The sequence below is a fragment of the Talpa occidentalis genome, unplaced genomic scaffold (genome assembly GCF_014898055.3).
Source record: "Talpa occidentalis isolate TD23 unplaced genomic scaffold, MPIMG_talOcc4v2.1 talOcc4.14, whole genome shotgun sequence".
Classification (NCBI taxonomy): Eukaryota; Metazoa; Chordata; class Mammalia; order Eulipotyphla; family Talpidae; genus Talpa; species Talpa occidentalis.
In genome coordinates this window covers 71,460,403-71,484,176 of record NW_023601433.1, presented here as the reverse complement: position 1 = coordinate 71,484,176, position 23,774 = coordinate 71,460,403, and the positions used below count along the sequence as shown (strand labels likewise).

Below are 23,774 nucleotides of genomic sequence, written 5' to 3'. Positions count from 1 at the left end.
ATGCAGAAATTGCTCAACTAAAGTTTGCTGCTTATATTGGGTCACCCAGCCTTAAAACTAAAAAAGAAATGATTATTTTTTTAATAAATATTGCATCTCTTGGAATCAAGACTTTCAATAAATACTGACTTTTAATAAATATTGCATCAGGACTTTTAATAAATATTGCATCTCTTGGAATCAGGACTTTTTTTTAAGGAGAGTAATTGTTCTTCCCAGGGTTGCATGAGCTCTGAGTATCACTATTGCCCAAAGCAGAGCATCTCCTTCACACATTCTCAGAAATATCAAAGCCCAAGTTCTAGATCCCATTTTTACTGGTCACCGCCTTTCTTGATTTACTACCAACAGATTAAGATGTAGGATAAATCTGAAAGCTCTAATGATCACCTTCTATGACCTCAGAACAGCCTCACCAAGTATTTGGCTTCAAAGAAGAGTACATTTCACTCAGATTTGTTGTTTGCTTGGCCACCCACCTCAAGGAGCAGCACCACAGAGACATTTCAGCGAGTCAGGCACTGGCTTGCTTAAGTTTCCACTTGAAACAGTGAGTGGGGTGCTGGCCTGTACGACTAGGGCAGGAAGGCTGAGAGAAGCGTGTCACCTATGTAACCCACAGCTGACCGGGAGCCGTCTGGGGTCCCAGTATGTACACACCAGGACATGTGGCACATTTATTAGTGACAAGGAAAACAATGTGGAAAGAAAAAAGGACTCAAAAGCTGTCTGGAATATTACAGGAGCACCCTCTAAGGAAGCAGTCTTTATTTGCATTTTAAGAGAGTGAACACAAATATGAGAACTCCTGCTGCCACAGATTGACACAACACTCAGTCCCTCTCTTAACTGACTCCCCAGGGAGAAAGTCCAAGACACCAGGAGCAGAGCAATGGAATGCAAACAGAGAAATTACTTATGATTCACCTTCGTGAGTAAACGATGATATGGCCTGACTGCAGCAGCTCCCAAGAAGCGCCTTCCCTCCAGGCCAACGCTAAGTCAACAAAGGGCCAAGCTGCGTATTTGAAACAAATGTGATGCTGCATATACTGGCCTTGTGTGGAGAAGGAATTTTGGTCAGACCATGGCAAACAAGGCAGATGGTTACATGGAATCAAAAGCACAATTCTTAGTGACTAGGAACATTTTACTGGCAACACTAACTGTATGATATAGACATTAACTTGAATGGTTTCTCTTCCCATCCCCAAAGGCCGCCAACAGATAGGAAACAGACGCAGAACAGAGGAGGATACTGTTTACCAAGTTATTTCAGTGCAGCCTGTGGGAATGAATACACGGGCTGGAGTGAGGGTGCCCTCAGCTGTATTCCCCAGGCTCTGTACGTTGTGCCATGGTTATTTACAGAAGGGTTAGACAAAATAGTTAACTACTAAAGGTATTCAAAAAAGGCCTGAGAAAATCTGGTTAAAATGTATAACCTTGTATTGCTACTGATGGGAGTAGTCGTTTTTACATCTTTTAAAAATAATAAAAAGATTCTGTTAAAAAATATATTTATCCAGAAAGATGTCGATTTGAACTCTAAAAAGCAATGTGAAATCATCATTTTCCCTTTTGAAGATAGCCATCAGTTCCCCTTGTTGCTCCCTTCCTAATTTCATGTCTTTCCCTTCCTGGCACGTGAGCTTAGGGCACAGGGTAGGCACTTCCAAGGCCTCTGCATGGAAACCCTTCGCTAGAGAAGACGTGGAACACACACTTAGTTTGTTTCTATGCTGTTCCCATGTTTTGGCCAGCCTGCCTACTTTAAGAACCGCCTTGGTTTCTCCTAGGCGCCTTCAGGGCCAGAATTAGCTGCCTTGGATTTAGCCTGGAGGGTCCTATTCTCAGAGGAACTGCCTTTACAAATTCAAATCAGATCCCTCAATAAGTGGAGTGAGGTGGTTTGAAACTATTAGTAATTTTTAAGGCTAAGGCAACAACCGTGGTCATCTGTATATCTTAATTTGATGTAAATAGTTAACCCTAATCTAAAATAGATCCTGTATATATATCTCCTCTTTAACTTTAGTTGGGGGTGGGGGTGGGGGTGGGGAGGTGGAAGGAATGGCATAAGGTGGAGAAGGATGAGGAATAGTGACAGTGTTCTAGAAACGCTGTATAAAGGTAAAAATAAAAGAGATCGGCACAGATTATCCATTTCTTTGGTGAACTGTAAAGAAGTGTCTCATAAATTCTCATAAATCACACTCTATAAAGGCTGCTGCTCTCATGTATAAAAGCACCCTGACTCTGCAATAACTTGTTTCGTTATCACTCCTTGATAAAAATTAATCTACAAACCTGCGGGGATTGGGTTTTTGTTTTGTTTTGTTTTTGTCTAAAGCTGGTAGTAAAAATGTGACCTGCAAGCCAATACAGCTAATGGAAAGTGACAATGCTCTCCTCCCCTTAGCCTGGAGATGGGACCTGCCAGTCCCCAACCCCTTCACCAGGGAGCATCATGGATGGGCCTGGGAGCCCCTGGTCCTGCACCTCTGAAGGTGCAGCTGCATCTGCTGCAGACATGCGAGGTGGTCCTTCTGTGTCGTGGCCTTGCGTGCAGCCCAGAGCCTCTGCTTGTGCTGCCCGTGGACACAAAGGTTTATTTCTCAGTGAGCGAGAGCTGTAAGACTTGCTGGAGCTCTGCCTCCTCCTCCCGAAGCCTGAGCTCCTGTTCCTCTAGCTCTTTGGCAGAGAGCTCCATAGCCAGCTGCAAGTCGCTGTCAAAACGGCTTGTCTCACTTGAGACCTCAGAGCACAGACTTTCCGGGCTGCAGAGGAGGCTCTCCTGGATGGCCCTGGATAGAAAAAAAGAGGGGAAAATGAAACCGTGCCTACTATCTTCAGTGTGGCAGCAGCAGCAACTACATTCCTTGACCGCTTTCCCAGTGCATGCTGTGCCAGGCACTTTCTATGCACTGTATGTGCACGAGGTCAAGCAATCCCACATCACTCTGGGGACATGGGCTGGAGATAGGGGAGAAACCTGAGACTCAGAGACATTAAGAAAACTACCCAAGATCACTCAGCTACTAAGTGCTGGGGCTGGGAACTGAACTTAAACCTATTTAATGATGCCTATGTATAGGCAAATGCTTTATAAAATCAATCTTTCTAGTTTGCCCCCTTTAAAAAAAATGGAATCATTTCTGTACCTCTTGCCCAAAGTGTCATTATCCTTAAGACTATATAAACATCCTGCTGAAGACATCTACATTCCCCAGAGAAGACCAGACCAATCAGAAAAACATTTACTCCGAAAAACATTACAGTTCTCCGGTGCCAATGGAAGTAGCTTAGGAACTAATCATTGACTCTCTTGTTCCTGGAAACTCAGCTTCCAAGAGTTGAGGGCTGTCTTAACGATAACTGCCACAAGAGGAGCAGGAGAGCTCAACACTTCCTCATGCCTTGCCTGCCAGGCAGATGCCTGTGTAAAGCTCAGTTTAATCAATTAGAGTCACGTGATTCACCTCTCATATTGGTCGTCATAGACTTGTGTCTGGCTGATCCCTCCATTTGATGCTGGTCCTGAAAGTTCCTAGGAGAAACAAACATGGTAGACATGAATCTCTCTTAGCTAAGACACGGGCATCATACTGACAAGGAAATAAAAGCAGCCGGGACAAAATTTAAGATATTGGCATGCCCATTATTAACAGTGACATGTGAACAACTAATAGGGACTTGGGTTACCTCAAAAACCACACCTAAGTGTCAGGTAGTGTACAGTACATGACTGATTAATAGCCACAGCCTTCTCATACTTGATGCAAAATTAATCTATTAAAAAGAGCTACGTTGGATAATGTTCACGTGAACAAAGCAGGTCATTCTTTCAGAGCAAATTACCTGCTCTGAAAAGAGTACATAATTCCTTATTTGTCATCTTGGACTCTGGCAGTTCCCCTTTGCAAAATTTATGGTCCAACAAAGTTTATGAAGACATTGGGGCAAAAAATAAGCTCACTTACGTAGGGTAAGGACACAAACTGGACTGAGTGATGTTCAGGGGCTAGCAGTCTCCCGGGAGGTCTCCCAAAGAGAATATATGTTATATATATGTTCTGAGGTCTAGCCCTTAGCTTAGCACCTCAAAAAACTGAATAGTTCTCTAAATGGGTTCATGGAGTGTGGGAGAGTGTTCACATTTATTCAAGATGAAGACTTAGAATAAAACCAAAAATGCCAAAAACCTAAACCTAGGGAGGGTGGAGTGTGGGTGCTATTCTCAAGCTTAACAGCCCCATGAGGGTTGAGCCTGGAGCTGCTTCACCAAGGGCAGTCGAGTGAGAAGCAGACCCCACCATAATACAGCCGGGAATCACAGGTGTTGATGGTGGAGGAGCAGGCCCTCAGCCCTGGACTGTCCCAGGCAGGTGGGGCCTAGAGAGAAAACCACATAATACAAAAGACAGCTCTTCTTACACTTGTCTTGTCCTATCCTTAGCTCTGCTTTTAGGGAGACTTCAACATTTGAGAAATACCCCTTCCAACAGAATAAAACATTTGAGTAAACAAATAAACAAACAAACCAAAAAGTCAACTACCGTTTCATCACACACTTACTGGTCTTTCTTAGAGAGGAAGTTAGGACTAAAATCCACATACCTTACACAAATAACAGTCCAGGAAATACACAATGGTGTAAACTAGCATGATTCACAGTTTAATATTAAAAAATTTATATAGCACACTCCAAAAGATACATGATTATTAGCTACACAGGTGAACCTGAGGAAAGGAAAGACTGTCAGCAGTGATCCTGTGAAGGATGCCGACGGGGCTCCTGCAGATGCACTCACACAACAGCTTTCAGGAAAGCCTCAGGGCAAGAAGAAATTTCTCAATACTGCAAATATGCTGAACTTGTTATTTAGAGTGAATTTTTTCAGGTTAGCTATAAACCTCCCAGGCCCTTCCATTTATTCTGATAAATGCACCTGGCTCCTGCTGGACTCCAGTAAACTCTGCTGGATGGCAAACTGCATGATCTCATAATCTTCATCTTGCAGGTGCATGTTCCGGCCATTGTCTTGAACATGGTAAGATTCCGGAATTTCAAACACAGATTGATTGACCTCAAAGTTTGTGACCTGGGTAGCTGAAAGGCAACACAACAGGGGATGCCCAAGTTAGTAAAGAAATTTCAACTTTTTATAATTTTAATTAAAAGAATTGATGAAAATGATTAAAATAATGGCTTGTTACTATGCAAGAGATTTTGAGGATTAATCTTGATAGAAAAAGCATTGGGATGCTACTTTTTGCTTAATTTTTTTTAGTAGTCAAATCAATGAACAAAAACAATACAGAAGACTGTAAAATCAGAAGTGAAGCTCTCTATTCCTACACCCTTTTCTCTCACTTCCAAATTCCACAGGTAACTAATGTGTACTTATGTGTCCTTTGAGGAATGTGATGTGAACACGTGAGTGGGTGTTTGTATACACAATGACATGAATGTGCCTTTTTATTTTGAAGTATAGTACACATAAAGAGTAATAAGAAATCTGTAAACTTTAAAGTGTTAATAATAAAACAAATGCCATATATCCTTCAACTAGCGTAAGACACAAAACACTATTTTACCACAATAAATGAAAATTTTGATAAATTCAGTTATGTTTCTAGACACAACAAGTAACTGGAAACCAGAATTAAGAAAATAAATCCACTTACAATCAGATTGGGATGCATTTACAGTTGCATCCAAAATATGAATTGGATTGAAGGCAAAGGAGCCTGAGAAAATCTGGGGTGGTGGTGATGGAAATACTCCATACCTAATTGTGGTGGTGGTTACATGTGTATATACATTTGTCACTGAACACACTAAAAATGGGAACATTTTATTGTAACATACATTGCACTTCAATAAAGTTGTTTTTTAAAAGTTACGCTACCTTTTAATACAAGTGAGGTCACACATATTCTATAAGGTCTTTCTTTATTAACTGAAACTAAATCTAACATTTTCTTTCAACACAGCTCTACTTCCAGTGATATCCCAAAGGTAAATGAAATAATTAATAAAATGACTGAATGTAATAAAGTTTTTAAGAATCACAAAACCCAAACTTTTCTTTTACCTGAATCAGTCTGGGTCCCTTCCACATTTTGAGATACAGTTTCTTCAGCAGTGCTACAGCCATTAACATTTCCAAACGTAATCCGTGCATTTAAGACATGAAACAAGGGAATTTCTAACAAAATAAAAGCTTTGTAAGTAAATTTTCCTGAGGATAATAGTAATAATGATAGGCATCATGTACTAAATGCTTACTATGCTGATGTTGTACCAAATACCTTTTATCAGCATGATTTCATTTAATTCTCAACATCCCTCCCCAATATACAGATGGCCAACTGAGATTTAGAGAGGTTAGCAACCGTCCCCAGATCACAGTAAGTGATCGAGCTAGATTCTAATGTCATGAGTACACAACAATCGAACTTCTCACATTGTATGTATTGTATATGTTACTATGCATACTAGCGCAGACCTTAAAACATACTAATGTATGAAAGGGCTTGGTGTCAAAAGATTTTTGTCTTTCCTGAAAAACTATCTACTTAAGTAACATTTGACATTAAAACAATGAATGTGTCACATTTTTATTTCTTTTCACATCTGGCAGCACCATCTGTAGTAAATAGAACTGCTGGAGGGGGAATCTTCTAATTTTGATATGTAAATGAGCTAAAATCATGACACTTCTTTAAACCAAACTAACTAAAGGATAATTCTGACTTCTTCTGGTTATATCTACTATGTGCTAATTTGCCAAAAGTGCTCCAATTCTCTGAAGCACAAACACCAAAAACAAACACAAAACAAAACCTAGGCAGAACCGACAAGTGTTCCTGTGATTTCAGGGTACCTATTTTGACAGGAAATCCAGGTGGGAATTCCAGTTTGATGAAATCTCTCAGTCTTGCAAAATGAGCACTAGTTCGGGCCATTAAGTCAATGATGGGGATGACCTGCTCCACGAGTGAGAGGGGAAACTCTTCGCACATCCACAGTGTTGCTTTAAACCTGTAGGAGTCAACCGAGAAAAGACTGAGGGAGTCTCCACCAGACAGGGAGAGCAGAATTAAGTCTGTATAGTAAGCGAGCAGCACCAGCTTCTTCACTCTGCACTCCCCCCACACTGCTGACATCTCTTCATTCAAAGCATGGGGAAGACGAGAACCACAAGGAATTCAGAGGACTCTGAAATGCGGCCATCAAGGGAAGTGACCCGTACTACCACCTCCCACAGCTTGAATTGTTAGCAAGCCTGAAGAAGCTGATAATCATGGAGACCATCTCATTTGCTGGAATGAAGCTTGCTAACAGGAAAAAAAAAAAAAAGACATTCTTTCATCCAATCTATAGTCTGTTTGAGAAAGGGCTAATAATAAGATGGACAATCTACTATTAGCTTTCATTAGATAATGGAATTTTAAAATTATTTCTAAAAGAGACAAAAGAGTATGACTGACATGACAACATAAAACAGCACACCTTATGAAACAAATAAGGCTTTGTAAGTTAAAAAGGGCCACCTGAATCTCTTACTTTTGTGTTCTAATCGTCAGCTCCTTTGGCCTTCCGATGTCCCTGTCTTTCAGATCAAACTCTTCATTAAAGTACTCGTCAGGCGTGATGGCCGTGGGGTTGTTTGCAGTGGCACATTCTGTGGTGAGGTCCTGCTGAGCCAGAACTCAGGGGAATCAGAAATGCCAAACGCTGCTCACAAGTGGATGCCTATAGCCCTCAGCCTCTGAGGTGCACATGTTAACCAGCTATAGAGCAGGAAGTACTAGTCACTCACTTTTTTTTTTTAAAAGATTTATTTATCTATCTATCTATCTATCTATCTATCTATCTATCTATCTATTTATTTATTTATTTATTTATTTATACAAGCACTGGGTACAGTCAGAAGCGCGGGAGGGTGAGAGAATTCACCAAAGCCAGAGCAAGGAGCACAGCAGGCAGAAGGACCGAAGTACACTGCTGAGGGGAGCAGTGGGCGGCAGGAGAGGTCTGCGCGCCATGTGGGACCCTCCTCCGGTGGCTGGGGAGCAGCCGGGGATCGAACCAGCGCTGCAGAGGCTGTGGGCAGCTTCGCAACCCAGCGCTCAACCGCTGCGCCACCAGGGAAGCCCAATCACTCACTTTTTTTTTAATTAAGTTTCTACACAGAACAAGAAAATCTAAAAAAGTGTTAGCCTAATGATGTTGCAAGTCTTAGGGGACTTCTCTACTTCAACACATTTCTCCCCTCTTTGCATTTTTACCTCCTGATTATAAAAGAGGGAAAAGACGGAGAAAAAATTTCTGAAAGTACTTGAGATCTGGAAGACGTAGAGTTTAAAATCCAGCTCTGTCATTCTAAAGCTTGCAGCGCTGGAAAGGTCATTTCATTGTTCTGACTCACAGTGACATGCATGGTACCACCTTCATTAGTTCAATGAGGATCAGGTAAGAAAATGTTGAAGGTGCTCCGTAAAATACAGTCCTGGATCCTTTTCGGGTTTCATCTTTAAGAAGAGGTCCTAGTTTATAATGGATCAAAAGCACCAGCTTCTATAATCACTGTCACTTCTCTGAAATCTTTACTTTCTTAAAGAGTCACCCATCTAATTCTCTTTCAAAAGAATATCTCCAATTCCACCTTGAGAATACTCGAGTGTTTTCAAATGCAGTGGCCTGCTCAAGACACCTGGCACAGAAAAGTCATCTGCTTTCTTTAAACTGAAAGAGCATTGCTTCAACTTACCCCTTGAGCACCAAACTGGTGTTCCACAGTTCCCAGCAAAGATTCCAGTGGGTTCCTGTCCGCTACAGAGGAGAAGAAAAGTTTAAGGTCGAATATTATCCCTTACTTGTTAACTGCACAAAATGATTCTTATATTTTATAGTCTCTGATGCAAGCTACCTGCATTAAAGGAAATCCTCTGAAGGACAGGCTAATAAAAGCATCTTCAATGACCATAAACTACTTTATCCTGTACAGGGCAGTTTTTATTAGAATCTCTACACTAGACTAAACAACGGTTATAAGAACTAAAGCAGAAAAGTAAAAAGATTTTGGATTTTGGAGTTAGCCAGATAGGGATTTTCATCTCACCCTGGCATCTCATTATCCATGGTCTTGTGCCTCAGTTTCCTCATCTCTCAAACTAGAGTAAGAGCAACAGTAGAAGTGGTGCTGGAAGTTAGGAATTACTGTGTGCTCGCCACATGCCACAGGCAGCAGCCTGAAGGATACCATGCAGTAACTCATCTAATCCTTCCAACAACTCCAAAGAAGGTCTGGTAGCACCTGCATTTTCACTGCTGGGGAAACTGAGGCTTATGGGTTAGGTAACTTCACAAGACCACAGACACTGCCACTGGTGGAACTGGGATATGACGATCAGAACCCAAGTTCAGTCCAAATCTTTCATTATGGTAGTTTGGGCTACATCACTTATTCCAGTGATCATCTCCAATCTCCTTATCTACTTTTTCAACCCAATCCAACCATTGTTTTTTTTGTAACATGTAAACATGTTACACGAATGGCTCTAATTATGAATGGCTCATGAATGGCTTTAATTATGACTGAAGCCAACTATGGGGAAATGCCTCCAAGAATGAGTCAGACAAAGGAAATTTGTATAAAAAGGAAGTTGGAGTTAGGACAAGCATGACCAGTCCCATTAACCCCCCAAACTTAACACAGCTGACAAGGGCTCTCTAGGCTAAAAAAGGTGGAAGGTTACCTTTATATCTCTTTTTTTCTTCCTCAGTCAGATGTTCTGTCCGTATTTTGGTTATCACACTTACATTATTTACTGTGTAAACCTTGAGAGATGTGTGCAAAAGAAAACAGTGACATAGGGAATCAAAACTTGAGAAATAAGCATAGCAAGAGCAAGAATGCTGAAGCCAAAAAAAAAAAAATTACAGCAAAATAAAAATGAGAAATGGTTAACAATCATTAGGATCCTTCAGAGAAAAAAATATAAGCTATCACTGAGATATGCATCAGCAGTTACTCTGCATCTCTGACAGTTTAAATACCGAGGAGTTAATGCAACAGGCTGTATCTTCCTACTCGCCCTTGTTGCCAAACAATCTCAAAGGAATGTCCTGCAGTTTAGGCTTCCCAGCTGGACCTCTAGTGTACTGAAGTACCCAAACCTGCATCCTGTCCTTCTACTGATCTGTGTGGATCTTATAATGGGGTAGACTTAGATAGCCATCTGTTTGCTGGGCAGAAGGGAAAGGAATGAACGCAAGGTTCTCTTCATAATATGATGGGCAATCCAGCAAGTTACTATTTAAGAAGGACTCTGCATAAAGACAAAAAAAAATATTTTCACAGCAGTAACAGTGTTCTGTTATTAAGTCTGCCTGAAGAATATAGGGGGTCTGGAAAATCCAATCACAGTGAATAGAGAATTAACTGCGTATGCCATACGTGGATTCCCAACGTTCAAAGTCTCAGGAAAAACACGCAGCCCTGGAATGACTGTTTCTAGATGTGTCTTGCTGAGCATGATGTAAGCTTTCTTTGCTCACTCAGAGGTCACCAGAGGATCCCGCAGCGCCTGGCTCCTTCACCATGAGCCATCAATTCCTGCTATACTGCAGAGCTAAGGAAAGGCCAGGAAACAGCTTTCCAGCTGACAAAATGCCAGATGACTCCATCAACTGTTACGACTATTTTCTAAACTCATTCATGTCACGTAAATGGGCTTATAAGCCTACTGGTTACAATGGGGCTGATTTTGAAAATGGAGACCCATCAAAGTGACTTTATATGCTTTTAAAAAAGACCCATCGGGCTATTAAAAAAACACTGAACTAACAAGTTAAGTCCAATATTTTTTCTTTTTTTTGTTTAAGGTATTAAAGGAACTGTCACTCTCCCCAGGGCCTTGAGTACTCATACTCCTTTCTCCATAGCTCTCTTTCTCTTTGGCATAACTAGAGACCTCCTCAGGACATGCTCTCCCATTTTCTGAAAGTCAAATAAGACAAAAATCCAAGGGAGAGACATGAAACAGTTCTTATTCCCCAGAGCATCTCCAAGGCACAGATGCATACAAAAATCTGAACAGACTCCTCATTTGCAGAGAAGCTAAATAGCTATATTAAATCTTATTTTAAGAGTTTCCTTTTACCTTTGCTTCGTAACCATTAACAACTTCTGCTTTATCTGTCCTCCAGCCCCAGAATCCGGATTTAGTTCTGATAAAAAGTGAACACCACAAATTTCTACATGTACAATATGCCATTCAGATTTATCCCTGCAGCCTTTATAGCTTTTCCCCAGCTTAAGTTAGTGAAGGACACCAGGAAGTTATAGTCGTTATTGTCTACCAGGATGCTGTCCATGACAGATGGTATAAGCATTCTCCTCCCTCCTCCCCCAGTTATTAATCAGTTTGCCTCACCCCTGGCATAGAAAGTCCCTGTTCTTGGCTTCTTTACAAAAACTGCCAGCATAGGTGGCAAAGATGGTGACATTTATTGGACAGCTGTCCCAAAGGAGTAAGTGAAGATAACCAGCATCTAGGGCCCCATCACAAGCTGGTATCTGGGTTGGATTTACTTGGGTCATCTTAACTGTGGGCACGGATGTCAGCGGCTCCTTCCCCTAAGTAGCCACACTTCAATCGAGGAATTAAACAGTAAGATGCAGGCCATCCTGCACGATGGGAACTCGTCACTGAGTTACTTAGAGAAGCCACGAATGCCTGCAAAATGGCTTGGGAGTCAAGCAGTTGTTCAGGGGGTAGGGATGGTAAAAGCAGTTTTTCAGCCCAGCCACTGCTCCAGCTCTGGGGAACTGCTTTTAAAGTAGCTCAGCATACCAGCGGCAGCTGCAGCTTTGGTCAAGTGCCCAACAACCCAGTGATTCAATTCAACATACTCCTGGAAAAAGTGCATTTAGCAACCAAGAGCAGCCAAGAGGCTCTGCTTCTTTTCCAAAGCAGTTCACCCTGGGAAATGCTACCACTCACAGGGGAGCCCTGACCAGCCTGCCCTTTTGTCTAGGACATCACATCCTAGCTCCACTGTGACTGCTGCACCTGGCCCTGCCTAGGGCAACAGGCCGTCTCCTGCTCTGACCTGGAGTGAGGCAGGGTGGGCTCTGACTCATTGCTAAACAGTCCCCGTAAAGTCAGCAATAATTGAAAATCAAGATACTCCTTTTAGTAAACCAATACAACCCTCAGAGTTCTTGACTTTCACTAAGTCACTTGATAATTGGCCCGGGAAAGAATGGCTTTCTGCACATGGTCTACAGAGGCACCAAAGGATGACGGGGTCCACTCCACCACATCCTTTGTGAGTGCTGAGAAAACAAGGCTGCACTTTTGCTCAGTCCTCTACACCTCCATCAGCAGCCACTTCCTTCTCCATTCCCACTTTCTAATAGCAGTTTACTTCCTAAACTTAATGTCTACACCCTATTTTAAAATCAAGATTCTAGAACTTCTTGGGCCCCGATTAACTTTACATCCAGAGGCACTGAAGGCGACAAAACAAGCTTCCCTCTCTTGCCACTTTCATCTCTGTCTGTCCCCACTGAGCCTACCACACCGCAGCAATTACTGAGCCTTCTGGAGGCTTTGATGGATCTGAGGGTGCAGGAAAGGTTTGTTTAAGGTGGGCAAAGCATAAGCTTTCAGAGGAGAGAAAAATCCAAACTACAATCAGAGAGCAAATACTAGCAGGCCAAAACTTCATGTGGGAAGGATATTAATTTGCAAGCACCAAGCTGCCAGGAAGAAGTCAGAAGAAAGAAATGGAACAAAATGACTGTTGTGATGTAAAAGCCACATCTTCCACATTCAATCAAATGAACACTCACACCTCCAGTAAGAAAGACGTGGGCACACTTGTTCTACCAGCAAACCTCACATTCAAGAGCGGCTCAAATCCTCACCTGATGTACAAGCTCACTGATCACTTCTTTAATTCTAAGTACCACCAGAAAAGCAGCTGTCTTCTAGAAATTCTGTCTCAGCAACCGCCAGTCAGTTACAAAAGAAGGATTAGCTTGAACTGTTTGAAAGCCTAGTGACCATACAAATACAAAATGTGCCTTAGTCCCTGGTACAAATGGTACATGCTATTATTTCTCATCTACTCTCAGTGGGGTATAGACAGTCACCATCACAGTCTCTTTATAAATAACACTTGACAATGACTCGAGCAACTTGGCCAGACCAGAGGGAACAGTGGCTCTTCCCATAACATCTGAGAGGCGTGGACTTCAGAGAGCCATCTCTAGATTGATTCTTTCCTCTTTCAGCTAAGGAAACAGAAACATGAGAGATTGAAACCGTGACCCAAAGCCACAGTTATTAAGTAGTCCTCAAGTGACACCCAGATCTTCCAAATCTCAGCTCTGCTGCTGGTTTTGGCAGTGAGGGCAGCCCTATCTTGCAGCTTCCCCATCTGTAGAAGTATATGCCAAAGCCTGGAAATGTCCTTCCAAAACCTTTCCAGGGGTGCCACAGTCAGTCCTTAAACCCTGCTGTCCCTGAAGACAACAGCCATCACCTGGCAAGACCGATGTGAGGAGGCTGGTGACGGGGGTGGGGGGGGGGTGGGAGTGGGGGGTGAGGGTGTGTGTGGGGGGTGTGGACCCTGCTTTCAGGAGTGTCACTACCAAATCATCAGCAGTACCTGGACCCCACCAGGATGGCATTTGGGTTTTTCTCTTCTACCATAGCAGATACTCTAATTTCAAGCTTGGAAATTAGAAAAGGGTGCGAATATGTTTCATGTTTGATTAACAAAAAACTCTTTGTTTTACTAACAAATTTTATATTAGAAACAAAGAAGGAAAAGAGGCCAGTTAATATATCCTTCAGGAGAAAACAAAGTCTACACCCAGGATAATGATGTCCATGTTAGCTTGGGTTATGCTATGCTGCTTTGGCTTACAGAGAGCTGGATGTGACATCCTAGGCAAACACTCGGCTCTTATGGACTCCCTTGGGTCATGGCATTCTAGACTAGAAACACTTCAGCTACAGCTGTGCCAGCCTTTGCTTCCCTTACAAAGGCCCTTGCCCCTCTGGGTGGGCCAGAGGCAGGTGACCAGAGAGGGTGTTCTCATCCAGGTTAGCCAAGGCACAGACCTCTCCGAGGTTTCTTCTGGTAGAGTCTGGAATAGAACTGAACCCTTTCCAGACTCTTGCTCTAGACAATTAGGCCTCACAGGGGCGAAGAGAACCGCATCTAACCACATAAGTGTGAATTTGACTGGCCAGTATCAGTATAACTACATTTAATACTGGATCAGTTCTAGCTTTTGGACCTTCTGAGAGCCACAGTTTGGAACTAGGGAGTCTTGTGGCTCCCCAAACACCAAAACAAAAATAAAATTTAAGTAAACACCATTAGAAAGGGCCCATAAAAGAATATGAAGACAATTTTCCAAGACTGAATCAATGTGCTATAAAAATGATATGAGTGAGGATGTCAGCTATGGTTTCTATTTGACTGCAGCTGAGATCAACTTTAAAACCCACTAGTATTTCTTATGCCATATTAGAATAATCCCAGTCCATCTATAATTTCCAATTCATATATATGAGCCACTATTATACTGGCAAAAGGATTAGACATTAAAATACAGAATCTAAATTCATACCTTTCAAAAGCAATATTTTTAGTATCAAGGCTGGTGTTAATGACTGGGCTTGTGAGCCGCCTCTCAACCTCCCTGCTTTTTGGCTTCATCAAGTCCAGACTGAGGCGCTCCATTTCCTGGGAAAGGTCAAAGTGTTCGGTGGTGACCACTTTGTCATCATGGTTGACTTCCATCAACTCTGCCCAATTGTCTGTTAGTGAAAACAAGGGTGTAACTGAGCACAATGCAAAAATGCAAAACAAGAAAGTCTTAGTTAAAAGGCATCATCTTTCAAGTCCATCCCCCAACCCCCTCAGGGGGCAATGTGATAAACCCTAAAGACTACTGAGTATCAATGACCTACCTGCACAAGGATTACCTAGCCAGTTTTCCGCAACATCTAGGAGGCTATGGACCATCTTTCCCAAAGATACAGATGTTTAAAGTAATTTCTTTATTAACAACAAAACTCCATGTGCTTTTTTAGATATATGATTATATAATTAATATAAATGACAGAGTTAGTAATGCCATTTCTCACCCTCCATTAGGAGGGTCATGCCTGATTATGGAGAGAATGTAAAGAAATATAAGACAGAGTCTTGTACTCAAAAGGAATCTAAGACAGATACATGTCAAAGGGTAACTGTGCTGGGTGGCAAGTCACACAATCAAGACCACTCTGGAGACAAGAAATATGATATAGAGATTGAGCGCTGAATAGTTAATAAGAATAACCAAAAAAACCCAAAAACATGTTCTGGGCAGGGTAAGAAAAGGCACATAAATAAGAATGCATTCTGAAGGTTAGAAATCCCACCATCACTTAGCATCAGCAGTGATTACTACAATGGACTCACTCACCTTCTCCCTTAAATATAAAACTACGCCTCCCTCTTATCCAGCTCATGTTCTCAAATCCCAGCAATGTGATATCGACACGCAGCTTGGCACCACTTTTCCAAATGCGACAGACATCATTCGGACATATTCTGGAAACTAAGGGCACTGCAGAAGAGAAACACACAACTGAGAAAAACCTGAGGGCCAAGCAGAAATTGGGATTCACATTTTCATGAATGGGAGTTGCAAGATGGTGACCATCATATAGAACTGGACTAGGCTCCCGTACATTTTTACATAGGAAGTTACTCTTAAAAAAATACATAAATTAAAATGGACCTTCTGTTGTATAGCTCTTAATAAAAGTACAGATGTAAGTCATGTGCAGAGAAAAACCTCTAAATGAATCTCCCAAGAGTATTCTCCATCCCCAAATGGACCCCTCGTATTGACTGCCATCAGCGCTTGAGTGTGTCCATCTGGCCTTTCTCACTCACTCGTGCTACTCCTGCCATATGGCTGTGGCCCATCATATTGTCATATTCACCATTCAAAATATCAAATGTCTAAAATATGCCACTCTTTAATAAAACCTAAAATCAGAGCAATGATTTACATTAGAAAAGAACTTATTAGTTTCCCAGAAGAATCTGAACTTCTCTTCTTTATATACTTTTTACATCATTTATGTGTTTAATTACAAATATGATTTCTTGCCTGAAAGGGAAGAAACTAGTCTGGAAAAGAAAATGACTAAAAATCTGGGAGTCAGGAGCTGCTATTAACTGATGTGCAAGAAATAAAAATACAACATCTATGAAAATGTGACTGTCAATTTGCCCTATGTAAGATTCACTTTGTTAAAAAAATAAGCTATTCCAATATTCATCTCCTCTTCTTCCTTGGAGAATTTAATTTAAAAGAATTAAGCTGAAATACAGAAGGAAACAAGTAACTAGATTTTGGTAAATCTACTTACTAAAATAGTAGCCATTTAAACAGATATTAAAAAATTAATAATATAGATACAAGTCAGTCACTTATGAATATAAGTGGCAAAAGAAAGAGAAAATTATCTATATATTCTATTTGTGGGTGCTTGGGAGAAAAAGTCCTATGCATGGAGGAAAAGACTGGAAGGGAATTATCAAAGCACTAATAGTAGCTGTACTTAAATGCAGCTCAGATGAATTTCTTTTCTTATTCTCATCTACGCATTTCCTAGATTAAAAAAAATTACATGTAACTTTTATTAAGGAAAAATAAACACACACACACACACACATATATTCAGGCTAAATAAACTTGGAAATAAAAATGAATTATTAGTCCACAGTCACTCACCCCAGCTGGTGAATTCCCATTTCATCTGCACATAGAAATCTGGAGCCTGAAGGACAAAGTTTGAAATAAATTACCCTGAGCACTATTAACTAAATATGCATATAGCAGGGGTGAATAGGGTTTTGTTTTGTTTTTTTTCAAAGAGGGGAGGGTTGGGGAGAACAGAGAAAATAAGAAATATAAAATGTAAACCCATTCAGTTGTTATTATTATATTTTTCTATTCAGGTTGTTATTTTATCTTGATATAAAAATACATAGAGGGCCTTTCCGGTGGCGCAGCGGTTGAGCGCTGGGTTGTGAAGCTGCCCGCAGCCTCTGCAGCGCTGGTTCAATCCCCTGCTGCCGGCGAGGGTCCCACATGGCATGCAGACCTCTCCTGCCGCCCACTGCTCCCCTCAGCAGTGTACCTCGTCAGTCTGCCTGCCCTGCTCCCCGCTCTGGCTCTGATGAATTCTCTCACCCTCCCGCGCTTCTGACTGTACCCAGTGTTTGTATAAATAAATAAATAAATCTTTAAAAAAATAAAAAATAAAAATACATAGAGACAGTTAATAAAGTTAACTAAAAACAAGGTTGGGGGGGGGCCTCCTTGGTGGCCCAGGTCTAAGTCTCAGCACTACTACCCTGACACCCTGGGTTTGATCCCTGGCCAGGGAGCTAACTCACATGGTGTAGCAGACCTCTCCTGTCTTACCTGCTGCTCCCCTCAGCAGTGTATTTCAGTGGATCTGTCTGTTTTGCTCCCTATTCTGTCTCTCGTGAATCCTCTTACCCCTGCACCTCAGGCCTCTACCCTAGCTCTTCTATGTAAAAATAAATTTAAAAATCTTTAAAAAAACCCCAACAAAACAAGTTGGAGAGGACAAGAGTTAGATCTGATTGAAGAGTTTAACCAGGTGCCTAACAGAACAGAAGGACACCCCTGGGAGGATGAGTCAAGAACAAGTCACTCAGCAGGGGTAACTGGCTAGTCTAGGCAGTGGGATTCCACATATTCTGTGGGAACTTGACTGTAAAAGATTTGTGTGTTGGGAAGTGCTTCACACTTATCAGGCCACTCTGTGGAACTAAAAGAGGCTGCTAATCATCACTTCTTCAGGAAGGTGATTCTGCCCTCCAGTGTGCACAAGATCCATGCTCCCACTTCGCTCTTAAAGCTTTGAGAATTTGACTTTGGAAGTTTACCACCAGGGCATCCCTGTTTAGGATGATTTTCTCACCTACTATGAATTTGTCTAGAAGTTTCTTGGAGGACTGCTTACACAATCCAATAGTTACCATCCAAGAAAAAGAAAAAGAAATGTTAGAAATTCCAGATATTTTTCTGTTCCCTCCCACCCCCAAGGTTTTGCCATGGTTTTTAAAGGAGCACAGGGCAGAAAAAGCAAAAATACACCATAGAGTAAAACCAGTCAGACTTCTGGTTATTAGCAAAGACACTCTTCAAGGGGCATTGGGTAAGAAAGGTGGGATATAAGGAGAAACTGTTGAAACACCAATACTCCAAAACAGCCCCCGCTGCCACCAAGCCCTCGTGGTCCTTTTGTGGGCTGTGTGGAACTTCAAGCAGAGAATACTATTCAATGCCTTTCATAACTGTGGATCAATGTAGGTGAAAAGAGAAAACACTTTACGCTGAATATTTTAAAAGAGAGGTGACTCCTGGTTAAATGATCAGGCAAATGATGTTTTTGGTTCCCATTACAGTGAGTTGGAGAACAATAAATTTAACATTCAAACACACATTTGTTTTTAAAACAATGCTCACAACCATTTCAAATATTTCATATTTCCATAACCATTTCATATCTTTGGCAGTGTCTCACTTAAGAGTCATAGAGAATGATTTTTTTTTTAAAGGAGCATTCAGATCACAAGCAGTGGCAGTCTGACATAGCAAAGAGCTATTAATTTTTCTTAAGAAATGTGTTAGATGAAAGTAGCACAGCTGATTTTATTTAGCAAATATTTTTGAAGCTATTTTCAGAAGCTCACAGTCTATGCATAAACTGAAAATAAACAACATGAAAATTGAACCATTGGTACTTTGTCATCACCCTGGAAATGTTGCTTTCCAATATGGTTAAAAGATAAGATGGCTCTTGCAGGTAACAAGGATTATCCGAAGAACGGCAACCATCATCCAAACAATGCGCGAGCCTGAGTCAATTTTAAGAAAGTTTTTCAAGTGTCACAGAACCCCTACGCTAAAATTCACAAGACAGATAAATGCCCTGAAAGCTAGTAATTAAATAATCTAAGACATTGATTAGAAGTTGCAAAGTGCTAATGGCTGGATGTGACAGAGAGAAGTAGCACACAAATCTTAGTCCTATCAGAGCCTGAAAATCCTCGTATAGTAACTGATGCTCATCATTGTTTCCCCAAGATGACCTATGTTCAGGATGCTACTTTTAAGAAAACAGGTGTCTAGTCAAAGTAATTGCTAGATGCCCACTTGTCCTAAGTTAAAATTTTTAAATGACACTTACAAGGTAAGCCTGCTGACCTATAAACATAACCTGTGAAAGATCTCCTACATTTAACAAGTTGGAAAGGCAAGGAATAATGTTATTTGGTACTCATATCATATTCACGATTCCTAAAGTTCTCTGGAAGGCACGCAAGGATGTCAGGCTGTGTCTTCAGCTATCACATTAGCATTTAACTCAAAATGTGGCATCGCCCCATTTTCACAGATACCTCAAGAATTTTTTGGAGCAGTTCAGGGACTCCCCCAAGGGCCATCGATGTGTTGTGGTAGTCTCGATGTTGAAGAACTGTGTATACCATCTCAGGATCACCGGTGCTGACAGCCTCATGTAAAACTGGAAAATAAAAAGATAAAGTTTAATTACCTGGTATTCTCATACCCGCAGACAAATTCCAAAGCCAGTTTGAAAATATCTCTACACATCAAAGACCCACATTTTCTACAAAAGCAAGAGTCTGTACGCCCACGTCTTCATTTATGACCATGACTTCTAATTGCTAGCTCTTAATTGATGAAAAGAGAACACTCCCATCCGCCCCTGTCCTGCTCTCTCCCCTCCCCCCAATTTTATCACTGGTTTATAAATCAGACAGTATCTTCAGAGAGCTGGCTTAAGCATGTGATCAGCCAGCTGTGGTGACACACAGAGCGGACAGGCAAACTTGTGCTTGTGTGTACCCTTGTTCAGTCAATGCAACATTACTGGATCAGTAATCTAGCTTGCAGAACAGTACCAAGATTTCACTGGAAAAGGCCATTTCAAGTCACACTTTCTTTTTAATTTTGCCTGTTCTGATGGGTTCACTGGAGTTACCATCACATTCCTCTGAGGAAGTCTGGCCTCCATGCTCACATATAGGAGAAAGGGTTTGAGCAGAGAGCTGCTTTCTGGATAGGGAGCCACCCTCTGGGAGGCTTTTGGTGCAAGAAAACAATTTGGGCCACTGTGCTGCAGATCAGTCAGCAGCATCCCAGCTCCCATTTCCTGAGCCCTGTGTACCCCATGGGGCAAGCTCCCCACATGCCCCATTCCCAAGAGAGAAAGAGTGCTAAAATAAAGATTACTCCAAGGATGATTATTACTGGGACTGGCCTTTATTCAAAAAGATAAACTGAAGGGAAAAGCTTTATTATAAAAGTATACTTGCCTGTCCATCCCTCATGATTTTCTTTTGTAACATCTGCTTTATGCCGGAGCAAGACTCTAGCAGATTCCAAATGTCCCAAAGAAACAGCAAGATGCAGTAAGGTTCGACCTCGTGGATCCAGAGCCTCCACATTCTGTGAAGCAAACACTACCACTTATAATTGGATAGAGTACATAAAACTTGGAAATGTGCTTATGAGATAATATTATATATAAAAGGAAATAGTATTTACACATTAATTACAGCACTATGTCCAATCACAAGTGCTGAAATTGAGAGAGTGAAGAAAAGTCTCTCCAAGAATAAAAGCCCAGAACAGTTTGAGCCATGTCTTGAAAAGTGGATGGGATTTGAAAGACAAGGCTTACAATGATCTGCATCAGTGCTCAGCTCTTACTCAGGGAAATCTTTGCATCTGGTTCTAGCCACTGAGGGGGAGTCAAAAACATTGGAAGCCATAGTCTTCTCCTTGAGAGCCTGAGTTGGGCTTGGTGTTTGAGTGGTAAAACCATAAAACACTGTGCAGGGCAGAAAACAGCAAAGGTGAGTCCAGCATTCACGTGAATGGGAAATCTTTGTGGGACAGAGCAGGAAAGATTTAAACCCAATCTTAATTAATAAATGGAATTTACTTAGCTGGAAAAAAATACTTAAAGCAATATATGGAAAAATGAATGCTTGCACATGGCATGGTGGAAATACAAATTTGGGGAGTGAAGAAGTTATAATTAACTGAGTTTCTTTTTTTCTAAAGTTAAGTGTTTAAAAAGGAAACACTGGCTATAGACCTTATATCTTCAAGCACAAACTTTTAACAGCATTCAAATTAAGTCTAAATAAGGCTAAGCAGGGGCCTTCAAGAGAGGTAAGCACCTCATGACATGGAACATGGGGGATTTCTCAAGCACATATCAGCATTCAAGTCTAGAACAGGAAGTACAGGATTTTAATCAAAACTGAAAGTACAGAAGATAACTTAGGTCAGGATAAAATTACATTCTTTAGCTGGATAACCACCAAATCACCACTTTCAATATAGTGTATTCAGTCCCAAGTGCCCCGAAGAGGCAGCATCTGTGGGTCCTCCAGACAATGGGCAGGTGCCATGAAGCATGTATGTGGATATATTTTTAGATAAATGTGAAAACACACACATGCCTTTTTGGTCCACTTCCCCTCGAGGGCTTTCTTCTTCATGCCAGATATGCAGACTTGGCTTTTACTCTTCCTTCCTATTCTGACTCCTTCTGGGACCTGCAGTGGATCTCCAGAGGTGAGCAGCAGATTATCTGGCGTGAACTCAGTCTGAATAGCTGGGCACTGCCTTCTAAAGACAGCTCTGAACAGTCTTCCAAGGATAACAGCAAACTGCCATGGGAATTTTGGAATGCAAAAGCATTTTAAATGCCATAATACTTCTTAGGAAATGTGCTTTATCTTGATTTGAAAAGCTAATTGTTGTCCAGTCATCAATTGCATCCTCCATGTTCTATCCAGAACGTGCCACTTATTGGCCACAGGGAAAAAAGGTAAACAGGACTGTGGATTCATAACTACAATCCAACAGCTATTGAATACCCTGAAGTCAATTTGTTAAAATTGTGCTGGGAAGACAGAACAGTTGCTGAAGAACAACACAATGGTTGAAGGATTCTGCTAAGTGAACACACATCCTCCTGGACCAATCCCAAGCCTCAGTGTCCTCTAAGGTGCTGAAGTTACCAACATGTCTCCTAGAAAGGGGCCCACATCACCTCTCAGGAATCCCTGACTTTTCCCAAGGGTATAGCTTGTGTATTTCACCAAAGAAATCCAGGTCTTATATTTCCTAGCATCTGCCAACCTGATTTTTAAAAAATATATAGTAAGGCTAAAAATTATGAACTTGAAATAATTTAGCAGGAAATAAATATTTAGCAAATTAATGGCACTCTTATACATCTATTATACAAGCCTAGTGAGATCAACTTATATGAAAGGTGCTAGGCTCAGTGCAGTGCCTAACATATAGGAGGTGCTTAGTGATATTTATCACACAAAAGGGGAAACCGCCTTTCACTCGGCAGAATGAAACTAACATCTCAGACTAAGGATGAATATTCTAGCTCTTGGGCAGTGCTGAGATATGATGTGTACAATCAAAGTCAGATATATTAGGTTGTTGACTTTTTTCAACAAAGTCAGATATATTAGGTTGTTGACTTATTTTGGACTACAGGGAAAACAGAACGTATGAGCCACACGGCAGCATGCTAGTATAGCTAATTATCTCTTCAGAGGCTCTTGTGCCTTTCTCATTTAAAAAAGATAAGGAAGAATACCTGCTATGAATCAAGAAGGACACCCTCCACGTCAAATCTATAGGTTCTTACATCCCTAGACACCAGAACTGTGAGAGAGGTGGAAGCCTACCTGGCTGGCTCTGCAGCCCACATGGGCATAGGACAGACATATATATTAATGGAATTCAAAAGGAAACTAGAAAGAGCCATGTGGTAAGAGAAGGCATTCGGAGGGGAAAAAAAAATTAATGGAACACAATTTAAAGTCCAAAAACAAATTTTTACATTTATGGTCAACTGATTTTCAATAGCGTGCCAAAATAATTCAATGGGGGAAGAACAATCTTTTCAACAAATGGTGCTTGAACAACTGGTAAGTTTTTATACACAACACATGAAATTATTGTAGCAATATATGAAAATTAGCTCCAAATTTATCATAAGCCCAAATGTAAGAGCCAAAACAAAACTCTTAGAAGCAACAAGAAGAAATAAATAAACTGTACTTTATCAGCATTTATCAGAATTGATAATTTTTATACTTCAAATGCTGTTATAAAGAAGACACAGTGGAAGAAAATATTTCCAAGTTACACATCTGATAAGGAACCAATATTCAGAATAAAAGAAGCACTCTAACTATTCAAGAATAAAAAGACAACCCAATTTTTAGAAAGACAAAGGATTTGAACAGATATTTCTCCAAAGAAGATATACAAAAAGTCAGCATGTACATGAAGAAATGCTGAACATCACTCATTAGGTAACTGCAAATCAAAACCACAATGAGATACCACTTCATAGCCACTAGAGTGGCTACAGCCGGAAAGACAGACAATAACAAGGTGTTAAAGAGAATGGAGAAACTAGAAGCCTCATACGCTTTTGGTGGTAATACAAAATAGTGTGGTCACTTTGAGAAATAGTTGGAAGTTCCTCAAAAAGTTGAACATACATCCATATGATCCAGCAATTCCTCTCCTAGATGTTTATCCAAGAGAAATAAAAACATA

The 23,774-nt window shown here is 41.0% G+C and overlaps 1 protein-coding gene and 1 long non-coding RNA gene across 3 annotated transcripts in view; one reads left to right on the top strand and one right to left on the bottom strand.

Moving 5' to 3' along the window:
* Nucleotides 1-95: 95 nt before the first annotated feature.
* Nucleotides 96-23,774, bottom strand: part of ANKRD13A (ankyrin repeat domain 13A) — a 30,113-nt gene continuing 6,434 nt past the window's right edge. Inside the window, exons 2-15 of one of the 2 annotated variants that reach the window (XM_054695189.1) lie at nucleotides 20,480-20,612; nucleotides 19,541-19,665; nucleotides 16,836-16,881; nucleotides 15,513-15,656; nucleotides 14,670-14,859; nucleotides 11,179-11,245; nucleotides 9,772-9,853; nucleotides 8,784-8,845; nucleotides 7,577-7,710; nucleotides 6,894-7,051; nucleotides 6,102-6,215; nucleotides 4,953-5,113; nucleotides 3,483-3,550; nucleotides 96-2,807 (exon numbers count right to left, since the gene is read on the bottom strand). In XM_054695189.1, coding sequence (XP_054551164.1) covers nucleotides 2,612-2,807; nucleotides 3,483-3,550; nucleotides 4,953-5,113; nucleotides 6,102-6,215; nucleotides 6,894-7,051; nucleotides 7,577-7,710; nucleotides 8,784-8,845; nucleotides 9,772-9,853; nucleotides 11,179-11,245; nucleotides 14,670-14,859; nucleotides 15,513-15,656; nucleotides 16,836-16,881; nucleotides 19,541-19,665; nucleotides 20,480-20,612 — 1,680 coding nt within the window. In that variant the 3' untranslated portion in view covers nucleotides 96-2,611. The remainder of the gene's footprint in view (nucleotides 2,808-3,482; nucleotides 3,551-4,952; nucleotides 5,114-6,101; nucleotides 6,216-6,893; nucleotides 7,052-7,576; nucleotides 7,711-8,783; nucleotides 8,846-9,771; nucleotides 9,854-11,178; nucleotides 11,246-14,669; nucleotides 14,860-15,512; nucleotides 15,657-16,835; nucleotides 16,882-19,540; nucleotides 19,666-20,479; nucleotides 20,613-23,774) is intronic. The other variant, XM_037510773.2, reaches the window with a different exon arrangement.
* On the top strand, nucleotides 4,341-6,153 carry LOC119244784 (uncharacterized). The gene is made up of 3 exons (XR_005125133.1): nucleotides 4,341-5,143; nucleotides 5,295-5,392; nucleotides 6,001-6,153. It is a non-coding gene; the product is annotated as an uncharacterized LOC119244784 (long non-coding RNA).